Source organism: Neovison vison, chromosome 7 (genome assembly GCF_020171115.1).
Source record: "Neovison vison isolate M4711 chromosome 7, ASM_NN_V1, whole genome shotgun sequence".
NCBI lineage: Eukaryota > Metazoa > Chordata > Mammalia > Carnivora > Mustelidae > Neogale > Neogale vison.
Window position 1 is genome coordinate 25833501 of NC_058097.1, and position 12414 is coordinate 25845914.

At 44.1% G+C, this 12414-nt stretch overlaps 1 protein-coding gene across 1 annotated transcript; it reads right to left on the reverse strand.

The window, feature by feature from the left end:
• Positions 1-361: 361 nt before the first annotated feature.
• GINS3 (GINS complex subunit 3) lies at positions 362-11431 on the reverse strand. The gene is made up of 3 exons (XM_044256043.1): positions 11101-11431; positions 3880-4113; positions 362-1847 (listed from the first exon to the last, which is right to left on the reverse strand). The coding sequence occupies exons 1-3, from the start codon at positions 11284-11286 to the stop codon at positions 1617-1619; spliced, it is 651 nt and encodes a 216-aa protein (XP_044111978.1). The 5' UTR covers positions 11287-11431; the 3' UTR covers positions 362-1616.
• Between the last annotated feature and the right edge of the window lie 983 nt (positions 11432-12414).

Consider the following 12414-nt stretch of genomic DNA (forward strand, 5'->3'; position numbering starts at 1 on the left):
CAATAAGAGAAAAAAGGAGAGTCTGCCTTAGGACAGACTTTAAATACAAAGCTATCTGTGAAAACAGTGAATCCAAAAATGAAACAATACACTTTTCTCCCTCTGACTATGCCTTGTCTCTGGGCCCTGGCTCTATGCAAACACCGTGCTAGCAAAGAAAGGCCCACCTTTCTGGGACACAAATCGTTGCTACAGAGAACGTCCCTCAAATTCACGAGTCTGGTGCAAACAAGAGCAGCCACGGAAGCATGGATTTAGTTGGGCATTATTGTCATATATGATCAAAGACAAAATTCTCTGATTGCTTTGTCTGATCATCTGTAGTACTCGAGTTACAGAAATAGTACTTGTACAGAATGTATTCATGTGCAAAATGGATCATTTATTTAGCACCAAAATCAAATTATAAAAACACTGTTTCCATCTTGAAACATGCATTTAAAAAGCCATTCTGGCATTCTAAGTTTGCAGGGAGACATCTGCACAATTTGGATCCCCAAATCCCTCTATAATTTCTAATGACAAAGACAGTTGTCACTCGTGGGAAGTCGGCGTAGAGACCACTATCCTTCAAATGGGGTGGCCTTCAGGGAACAAAGCTTCTTACTCAGGCCAAGGTTTCTGCCTTGAACTCCGGGGAAGAGCTCTGTGCTTGCTGAAACAGATCCTCGGTAAATGGTCAGGAATCCTCTAGGTAACGATGCTGCCGAATTTACTGAAGGGGGAAAACATTGTCAAGGTCTCCCGCCTACTTACATTTGCCCCGTGAAGCTTCTCAAATGGGGACCTTCCTAACCAGTCACCCTAAAGTCTGGTTTTCAATATAAGAAAAGCTGGTACACACCCTTTAATAATTACTTTGCGATTCCAAATGACTCCCTGACAGCTGCTCTGTGGAGGGAAGGAACTGCTGTGCTGGTGGCTCTGAAGATCTCAAGACAAAAGCCAGGCTTGGGTTAACCATTTCCCCTCCAGGCTGCCTGCAGAGCTTTGTGCACCTAGACCCCAAAGCCCTGGCTACAGAGGAGGAAGGCAATGTGTAAAAGCCCCTTCAGTAAAAGCCCCACCATTCATCTGCCTGTTCCTTTATCTTCTTTATTCTTGGCTTGGGGTAACTCCCCATAGGCAGGAGACGCAAGGAAGGCCGACATCCTAGGGCTGCCTGCTGTCCTCTGAGCACCCATGAGGAAGATGGAGCAGTTACGCTCACGTGAACATTTGTGAGCAGGCAAAGACGGCCCATTTGTACCTGTCCTTTGGAGCTAGTGAAACTGGACATTGGAGACTATTACATTCCCAGGCACAAGGGTTCCCAGTTCCAACTGCACCACGATGCATGTATTAACCATCCTTCTTTATAAGGGACTTTGGTTTCTCTCCAGCTGGGGGTTCATGGGTTAAGTATGCCTGGGCTGTGGATCAGCAGGTTGGGATAGTCTCATATGCCTCATAGGTCAAGGACTTCCTACAGCACATCCTTTCCCACACGGACTGCTGCAGGAAATAAGCCATGACATAGGACACTGTTCTCGTCCTATAGAAGGTCAGCAAGGCTCCTATCAAGGACACACAGGGTGGTTCCCTCCACCAGGAGCATTTCTGTGTTCTTCTGGCCTTCAGTCGTCCATGTCAGTCAGTTTTCTCTTCTTATAGTTCTGAACGAGGCTGGAGGCTGTGATCTGAGAAGCCTGCCCCTTCTCCCAGCACTGGAAGTCATTCAGTCCTTTCTGTCCTGTTTGAAATAAGCCCCTCTCCATCTCGTCCAGCCTGGCTACCAATGCTGAAGTGTCTTCATTGTAAGCGTTCTGGGAGGAGTCCATGATGCGGCGAAAACGTCCAATGAATGTCTGAAGGAGAAGCGAATGAGAGAAATCAGATCCATTTTTACCCTTATACATTTTTGTTTTAAAGATTTTATTTCTTTCTTTTTTTTTTTTTAAAGATTTATTTATTTATTTATTTGACAGAGAGAGATTACAAGCAGGCAGAGAGGCAGGCAGAGAGAGAGAGGAGGAAGCAGGCTCCCTGCTGAGCAGAGAGACCGATGCGGGACTCTATCCCAGGACCCTGAGATCATGACCTGAGCTGAAGGCAGCGGCTTAACCCACTGAGCCACCCAGGCGCCCCTAAAGATTTTATTTCTAAGTTATCTCTTCACCCTTTTCAAGAAGGGCTTGATCTCACAACCCTGAGATCAAGAGTCACGCGGTCCATTGACGGAGGCTGCCAGGTTGCCCATCCCTGAACATTAAATGTCACGAAGGGAAAGTTTGGACTCAGTCGGAAGGAGGTCTGAGGCCACTACCACTCAAGTTGTATCACGTTGCCACATCTCAATTTCCCCATCTGCGAAACAGACTGTTAGGAAAATCCAATGGGTTGTTATGAAAACCAGTGAAGGAACATCTGTAAAGCATCTCGCAAATGACTGGGAAGAAGAAGCTCCTCAAAAAGCATTACCTGTTATTGTTACTAGGGACAAAGGCCATAATAATGCACAGTGACACGTGCAGACAGATTTCAACCAAAGAAGATTCCTGATCTAACTGAACGCATTTTCTACTTTTTTCAGTCTGAGAGCAGGACAGAGACATGTGTGATCTAGGAGTGTCACTCCACCCTAGGGCTCCGAGACCAAGCCACGAGCCCTGGCTTCAGTTTCTTCCACAGCCTTGTGGCGATGTCACCTTATAAGTCAGCAACTTTACAGGATTTCAAAGCAATAATGGGAAAAGAAAACAAAGAAATCACTAGCCAAAGGCAGTGTTCCAGTTCAAGAACATGTCCTGGAGACACTGTAAGACAAATGAGTTTTCCTCACTTTTAGCTTCCTGCTCATAAGAGTTTCCTAAGCTCCAATGGTCTACAGTCTGTGTATTGGCTTCTTTATCTGAAGGGAGAGCAATGAAGTGTTTCTTTACTATCCACTTTAAAAACTGCACAAGGACACATTAGCCCAACACCAGGCAGAAATGTGTCTTTAGGGGCAGCTGGGTGGCTCAGTGGGTTAAGCCGCTGCCTTCGGCTCAGGTCATGATCTCAGAGTCCTGGGATCGAGCCCCGCATCGGGCTCTCTGTTCAGCAGGGAGCCTGCTTCTCTCTCTCTCTCTGCCTGCCTCTCTGCCTACTTGTGATTTCTCTCTGTCAAATAAATAAATAAAATCTTTAAAAAAAAAAAAAAAGAAATGTGTCTTTAGCCACCGGTTCTTATAAAGCTAGAAATGAAGGAGTAAAACAAGAGGTAGAAAAGGAGGTTTCTTCTAATATTAGCAGAATAAAAAGTTAAAATAAGGTCATACCTAAAGGATGGTACTATGTGCATAACATTGTCTTGTCCATGGAACATAACAATAATAGGTACCATTATTAAATACCACAATATAATCTCACTGTGATGTGGTAATTTTGGCATTATTGTACCTCCACTTAACAGGCAAAAAATTGAGAAGCCTAGAGAGAACAAGTAGCTTGACCAGATCACACCGTGAGGACACAGTGCAGATGCAGAGCCACATCTTAGCCCCAGAGCAAGGGAAGGGAACAAGTAACAGGTACATTCCTGACAGGCGCCCTCTGGCCAGTCCCGGAGCTGGGCTGGTACATTTGGGAGCCTGTCCCTTGTGGTCAACCATCATCCCTTTCTTATTTCCAGGACTTTCTGTTGGTCCCAAGTCTTAACAAGCAAATATGAAAAGCTGCAGACCAATCATTTTGAAGTAGGTATATAATTGGCAAACACAGTCTAACTGTCCGCTGACATGGAATAACGAACGAACCATGTAAATAGTACACTTCCCCGAGGATCAGTGAAGTCTGCTGGTGACCACGCCAGCTCCCAGGGCCCATGCAGTGCCTTAGGTTTTCACATCAATCACTTGCCTGCAGGAGAGACTGGGAAATATCTGCATTCTCGGGACTGTCGAAATGCAGGAGCTGGGAGCCAAACCCATAGAAATGTGGCCCCAGCTTGTGGAGGTCCACCACATTGGCATCGGCACTGAACACTGTCCTCCAACCTTGTTGGTAGATCTTGGGAAGTTCCACGGAAATGATCCGCCGCTTGTTGTCAAAAAGTCCCTTTGCCAGCCACAAGGGGAGTTCAAGCTTTGAGCCCTGCATCAGACAAGAACACAGATTTTAACAACAAATCACATAGTAAGCATGTGTGCTAGAAAAGAAATACATACACCATTGGCAAATATCAGTGTTGGCTGTTCTCCTTGGTGGCAGGGCTACCACGTGCAGAAGTCTGGTTGTCCTGAAAAACTGAACCGCAGGTGCTCAAGTTCAAGGTCATGATGGAACGGCAAGAAATGGATTCATTCAACGAAAGCAAAGTACAGAACAAAACCATGGTATTAAGGGAAAGTTTTCTAACTCAGAAATAAAAACTCCCAATTGCAGACACTTCAGAAATTTAATAAACATTTCTGCTTTCTCTGAATATTCCATATCTGTTCCTCATATACACTGACTGGGGGGGGTGCTGCTATGTGCTAAGAAGCACACCCTGGGTGCCAAGGGCTAGATGGAAAAACAGTATCAGCCTGACCTCAGACCACAGGCTCTCTGTATCCCACTTCATAGTTTCAGAGATGACAGAAAAGATAAATCTATATTTTTAAAGCCTTATCAGAATTGGAAAATACAGTGAAGGGGCTACAACAGACCAGAAATTGAGATAAATATCCAAAATATAAAAGTCAAACCTAACTAAGTCGAAGGAGGTACAATAGCATAGAACTCTCATGGAGCAGAACTGCTGCGAAAGGCAGGAGAGGCTTTGCAGTGTGTATGAGCAGAGCTTTTTGCCAACCTCCCAGGGCCGGGGAGGCAAATGCTGAGTTCAAGGCTTCCAAAGAAGCCAGAACGTAAGGGATCAAGATTTGAGAAGAAAAGGATAGAGAGAGAATGAAGTCCAATTTCTGTACCAAATATCAAGAGTAATTAGGCAATGGCTTTAAAACAAATTTTAAAAAATCAAATAGAAATTCCAGATCTGAAAAATGCAAGAATTGAACTTTAAGAACTCAACAGGGGGGAGCGCCTGGATGACTCAGTCGGGTAAGCATCCGATTCTTGATTTCAGCTCAGGTCATGATCTCAGGGTCCCGAGACTGAGCCCCCTATTGGGATTCTCCCTTTCCCCCTCCCCACTTAAAAAACAAACAAAAAAAAACTCCAACTCAATAGATTAAATTACATTTGACTGACCTTCCAGATTTGACACAGATAGAGGGTCATGAATTTTAAAAAGGGTGAATAGAAAATATCCAACTGAAGCATAGAAAGAAAATACAGGAAACAGCATGAGAGATGTAGAACATGGTAGAAAGGAAGTAAGTCTAACCTGCATGTAATTTGAAGCCGAGAAAGAGAAGAGGAATAGATTGAAGGAAAGGAAGTATCTGAGAAGAAAATAGTCGTGGAATTTCCAAAATTTAAGAGAGATATCAAATCACAGATTCTAGGAACATTATGAAGCAGGATAAATTTTTTTTAAAGATTTTATTTATTTATTTGACAGACAGGTATCACAAGTAGGCAGAGAGGCACGCAGAGAGAGAGAGGGAGAAGCAGGCTCCCCACTGAGCAGAGAGCCCAATGTGGGGCTCGATCCTAGGACCCTGAGATCATGACCTGAGCTGAAGGCAGAGGCTTAACCCACTGAGCCACCCAGGTGCCCCCGAAGTAGAATAAATATTAATAAAACCACAACTTGGCACATCTTACTCAAATTGCTGTAAAAGGAAGACCTAGAGAAAATCTTAGAAGGCATTGCTGGTGGGGGTAAGAATACATCTTTTACAAAAGGGGCTAGAAGAGTCAAAGCCAACTCTCAACGGAAATGAAGACGCAAAACAATGAAAATGGAATGTCTTTTATTTTTATTTATTTTTTTAAAAGATTTTATTTATTTGAGAGAGAGAGCACAAGAAGGGGTAGGGCCAGAGGGAAAAGCAGGCTCCCCACTTAGCAGGGAGCCTGATGTAGGGCTCCATGATCATCAACTGAACCGAAGGCCGAAATTTAACTGAAATAGTCAACCAGGTGCCCCTGGAATGACATCTTTTAAAAAGGCCTGAAATAACGGCAAATCTAAAATTCTATACCCGGTGGAAATATCCTTTAAAAAATAATAGGAAAACAAAGGTATTTTCACACAGGAAGTGTGCAGAAATTTAACAAAGCAAGCCTCAGAATGCCCTCCTTAGAAAGGACTGCTTGCAAGGTTGATCCTTGGTGGGTGTCCTTGAATCTGGGTTTCAGGAGGGTTCCCACTATTCTCAGAATGGATACATGTGCTTCACTGTTCTTAGTTTGCACATTGTGGTTTATGCTGAATACCTGCTTTCCTTCTGGGAGCCTGGAATCTTTGTATATGTTAGGTAGAGTGCCTGTGTAACTAGCCCTCTAGACCTTGGGTACTGAGTCTCTAATGAGCTTTCCTGGTATACAAATATTTCACACATGTCACAATGCATTACTGGAGAAATTCAGTGCATCCTCTGTGACTCTGCTGGGACTTGAAAGCTTGTATCCGGCTTTCTGCAAACTTCATTCTCCACACCCTTTCCCTTTTGCTGGTTTTACTCTATATCCTTTTATTGTATTAAAATGTAAACAAAAGAATGACTGTATACGGAGTCCTTTGTGTTCTCTTAGTGAATCATCAAACCGCAGATTGGTCTTGGGGACCCCCTTGTACAGACAGAAATGAAGAATTTATCAACAGAAGTAAATCTTGAAGAATGCAAATGACCCCAGAAATAAATATGGAAATACAGGACAGACAGTTAATAGTAGGAAGGCAAAAATAAACACAAATATATCAGTAATTAAATTAAATGTAAACAAGTTAAATACACCAGTTGGAAAATTGTCTAACCAAATAAAAACAAAACCCCACTATATGCTGCTTAAAAGAGATGTACCTTTTTTTTTTTTAGATTTTATTTATTTATTTGACAGAGAGAGGAAGATCACAAGTAGGCAGAGAGGCAGGCAGAGAGAGAGGGGGAAGCAGGCTCCCCGTGGAGCAGAGAGCCCAAAGCGGGACTTGATCCCAGGACCCTGAGATCATGACCTGAGCCGAAGGCAGAGGCTTTAACCCACTGAGCCACCTGGGCGCCCCAAAAGAGATATATCTTAATTAAAAAGACACAGAAAATTTGGAAAAAAAAAATGTCATGTAGATAGTAATAAAAAGAAAGAAGACTAGAGATACAATGATAAAAGGGTCATCATATCCACAAGAAAAAGAGAGGCATCTGTCTAAACTGACAGAAGTTAAAGGAGAAATAGACAAATTCATAATTATAGTGGGAGATTTTGGCATATATCTTTAGATAAGTAATAGCCAAAAACCCCAATAAGGATTGAGAAGTTCTCAACAAAATAGTAAACTTGACCTGACTTACATTATTTATCACACATCATGACTTCATAATATATATCTATTCAAGTGCATATAGAATGTTTAAGTGGATTTTATGCTGCAGTATAAAGCAAGCTTTCTTTCAAAAGACTGAAATCTTTCAGACTACATTCTCTAGCCACAGTGTAATGAATTAAACTAGAAATCAAAAACAGAAAAGATGAAAAGCAAAATCCCAACATGTTTGGAATTAAGCACTGGTCTTCTAAATAACTATGAGTAAATGAAGAAATCACAATGGAAATTAGAAATTATTTTTTCGTATTTTGATATGAAAATAAAATACAACAAATCAAAATTTGTGGAATGCAATTAAAGGAAATGCAGAGCTAAAAAATGCATAAAGGAAAGCTGAAAAATCAATCACCTGGGGACCCATCTCAAAATGCATGGGCAGGGTTGTGGCGGGTAGGAAACAACAGAAAATTAAATCCAGGGGCGCCTGGGTGGCTCAGTGGGTTAAAGCCTCTGCCTTCAGCTCAGGTCATGATCCCAGAGTCCTGGGATCGAGCCCCACATCGGGCTCTCTGCTCAGCAGGGAGCCTGCTTCCTCCTCTCTCTGACTGCCTCTCTGCCTACGTAATCTCTGTCTGTCAAATAAATAAATAAAATCTTAAAAAAAAAAAAAAAAAGAAAAGAAAATTAGTCTACGGCCGTACCACCCTGAACGCGCCCGATCTCGTCTGATCTCGGAAGCTAAGCAGGGTCGGGCCTGGTTAGTACTTGGATGGGAGAAAAGAAAATTAAATCCAAAGAAAGTAGCAGTAAAGAACTAATTAAGAACTTAATAACCTAAAAACAAGGGTACAAAGAAGAAAACTGAGAGAGTTATAAGTTAGTTCTTTTAAAAGACTAATAAAACAGATGAACACATGAGAGGGGGGAGAATGAGGGAGAGAAAGAGAGAAGGTAACAAACCATAGGAGATTCAACAATAGAGAATAAACAGGGTTGATGGAGGGAGGGAGGTGGGGGATGGGCTAGAGGGGTGATAGGCATTAAGGAGGGCACTTGTGATGACACTGGGTATTGTATGCAAGTGATGAATCACTTAATTCTACTCCTGAAACTAATATTGCACTGTATGTTAACTAACAAGAATTTAAATAAAAATTTGAAGAAAATAAAAGACTAATGCAATTGATAAACTCCTAGGAAGACTAACAAGAGGAGCATAATTTCTCCATATCAAAAATAAAAACTGGGGCACCTGTGTGGCTCAGTCATTAAGCATCTGCCTTCAGCTCAGGTCATGATCCCAGGGTCCAGGGACACTGGGATTGAGCCCTGCATCAGCTCCCTGTTCAGCAGGAAGCCTGCCTCTCCCTCTCCCACAACCCCTGCTTGTGTTCTCTCTCATATCGCTCTCTCTCTCTGTCAAATAAATAAATATAATCTTATATTTGTTTGTTTTAAAAGATTTTATTTATTTGATGGATAGAGATCACAAGTAAGCAGAGAGGAAGGCAGAGAGAGAGAGGGAAGCAGGCTCCCTGCTGAGCACTGAGTCCCATGTGAGACTTGATCCCAGGACCCTGAGATCATGACCTGAGTTGAAGGCAGAGGCTTAACCCACTGAGCCACCCAGGTGCCCCTAAATAAATAAAATCTTAAAAAAAAAAAAACCCAAATAATAAAAACCAAGACACCAATATAATCCTACAGATGTCAGAAAGATAGTAAAAGGATATTTTGAAGATTATACCACTACATTTGGAAATCTGTATGAAATTGTCCAAATTCCTAGGGGAGAAAACAATGTACCAAGAAAAACACAGGAAGAAAGAGAAAATCTAAATAGTCCTGTATCTATGAATGAAATTAAATATGTCATTAAAAGCCTTCCTACACAAATCTCCCAAACAGAAGAATTCCAAATAATTTATGTAGACACTGCCCTCAAAAAGGTAGAGCACAATGCCCCACTCCTTACGTGAGGCTGTGTATAATGACTCCCTCCCAAAGAGAACAGTATGGAAAGGTGGAAAAAAGTTAACTTTTTTTGGTGGGGAGGGTGGGGGAGAGAGAGAGAGGGAGGGAGAAAGAGTGTGTGTGAGAGAGAGAGACAGGGAGAGAGGTGGGGAGGGGCAGAGGGAGAGGGAGAGAATCCCAAGCAGGCTCCACTCCCAGAACAGAGCCTAACTCGGGACTCAATCCCATGACTCTGAGATCAGGATCTGAGCCGAAATCAAGAGTTGGATGCTTAAGCAGCTGAGTCATCCAGGAGCCCTGGAAAAAGTTAACTTTATGGTGAAGAATCCTGACAAACAGTATCTTAGCCAGGTGATGGAGGTTCCTATCAGTGATAAACCACACTGCCACTATATGCCCTTGATATGCCACCATGAAAATAGCACTTCACCTCTGTGATCTTCCTCCTCAAATCAGTCTAACCATGAGGGAATCATCAGACAAATCCCAGCTGAGGAACATTCCACAAATTACCTGACCGGCTGGCCACAAAACTGTCATGATCATTAAAAACAAGGAAAATCTGATCAACTATCACAGCCAAGAGCAGCCCAAGGATGCGGGATACTAAATGCAACGGGGGTGACCTGGATGGAATCCTGGAACACAAAAAAGGCCATTTGGTAAAACAAAGGCAATATGAATACCATATGGGCAGCACATCTCTGTTTACAAGTGTGTACGAGAACACAATCCTTCTGACTATAACACAACGCTAAGAAATAACGTCTTAATTTTCCTACAAATCAAAAAAACAAGCTCACGATTATTATTTAAAAACACAGAGGCAAATCCTGAAGAAACTCTTTAACAAGTCGACAGACCGGGTGGACCTGGCAAGGAAAACTGGGGGGGGGGAGCAAAGCAGGGGTCCCCTAATTTTTGTTAGAAATTTTGTCGTCCCCATTTGACCTTTGTATATGGATTACTTTGATAAAAATGGAAACAAACACGCCAAACTCACACACCCTTCCAAGCAAAATGTAGGTTAAAGAGGAAATAACAAAATAATCATCTCGAGCCCGTTCCTGGGGCGAACTAGCTCGTGAAGTCCCACAGCGCCAGGCTCCAATCCCAAGCTCACCACGGGCAGTGGGACCCTGAGCAAGTTACACAACCTTTTTGGGCTTCAGATTCCTGGTGTGTAACCAGATCCAACTATAGGGTCAGGGAAGGATTAAAGGAGTCACAGATGGGAAGATTCCCTCCCCCACACCATCCACGCCGGCACTGAAGCCCTCGGTAGACGGTTGCGGATACCGTCGTCGCTGCGCAGGAATGAATCTAGCAATTTGCGGTTCCCACACGTATCACATCCTCTCACAGAACCCAAAGCTGTTGTTTTAAGACAGACGGGATCAGAACCCCCGATCCTGAAGTCGTCAGTAACAGCCGGTCCTTTAAGCCTTAGACACAAGACGGGGCGAGTGGGGGCACTGCTCAATTTGGACAGCTTCAAAAACGGTATCAGACCACCCAGGATAAATTCGGTTTCACACAGGAGGCCACCGCTAAGAAAGCGCTTCAGCGCGCCGAGACCGGCGGTTACAGCTTGTTTGTGCATACGACCCGCCTTCCCCCAGCCAAAACGACAAATCCCAAGGTGGGGGTGTGTGTCACGGTTTCCGCGCCGCGGCCACGCCCAACGGGAACTGTGGTCTTTCCCGGGGAACGCGCGTGGGCAGGCTTACCTGAGGGATCGCGTGGTCAGTCTCGGGCCCTCCGCTCCGCTCCAGGAAGAAAGCGCCGAGGCGAGGCATGGGGGTCTCGGTGCGCACCGGGAGCTTCTCGTGCGACATCAGGATGTCGTCCAAGGATAGAAAGTTTTCCTCAGGCCCCAGCGCCCCCGACTCCACGCGGAAATAAGCCTCAGACATGGCGGCGGCGGCGGCGGCAGCTTGAACGTCTTCGCTTCCACCCGGGAGTCCGAGATGTAAAAGCCTGAAAAAGCGGATGCTGGTCAAGGTCGGGAAGAGTGTGGAAGTTTGCTGTGGCCGGCAGGCTGATTGAAAATTTTCCCGCTCTGCGGACGGGCCAGACTGGAGCAATCGATCCCGGTGGGCCTGCCCAGGCAGAAACAATCGACAGCCTGCGGACTTGGTCCCACGTGATCAGGGGCGGGGCGCAGTCCCTACCAACGCCGGGGAAGAGTTGTACCCTGCAGAGTGTGAGCTCAGTGTGAGAACTTATTTATTTTTTTTGGAAAGATTTTATTTGACAGAAAGAGGGAGAGCACCGCAGGAGTAACAGTAGGCAGAGGGAGAAGCAGACTTTCCGCTGAGTGGGGAGCCTGATATGGGGCTTGATCCTAGAAGCCTGGCGGAACGCACGGAAGTACCCGGGTGCTCCACAGTGTGGAAACTTTAAAAAGGAGCTGGAAATGCCCATTGAAGTGTCTGGATGATTTGTACTAGATTTTATGTGGTCCTTTAAATGTTTACATGAAGTTAAAAACACTTAGCAACACGTTTGGGGGCTTATAAGTGGGCATCATTGTGGCCTCTCCTAGGTCTGATCAAGTCAGACCTATTTACAACAGTTTTGTTACTGAATCTGTTAATCTTCGTACTTCAAAGAAACATTAAAAAAACAAAAATAAAAATAAAAAAAATAAAACAAAACCTCCAGCACTAGCCCCAGATAGTCATGGACTGTTTGTAATATTTGGGCTTGGGTAAGGGATGGAGTCGGAGGAGATGGGAGAAAGCACTGGGCTATGTCTGGCTCACGAAGGTACTGAGTTTACTTCAGAGCCTCCCAGTTCACCTTACCATTAAAAGAGGAAAGCTGATTGGCCCAGTTTGTCTTTTTGAAAAAGATCGTAAGAGGCATATGTTGCCAGCCACCCTATAGACTGGATGAGTATCTGTGTCAGGTGCAGTCCCTTGTTGGGGGGAAAGGGGTAGGGAAGGGATCATAGTTATGTGAAAATTAAAGAGAAACCTCAATAAAATGGAGTCAGGAGATTCAGCAGGGGGAGCTCTCCTGCCCTACCACTCTTTGCC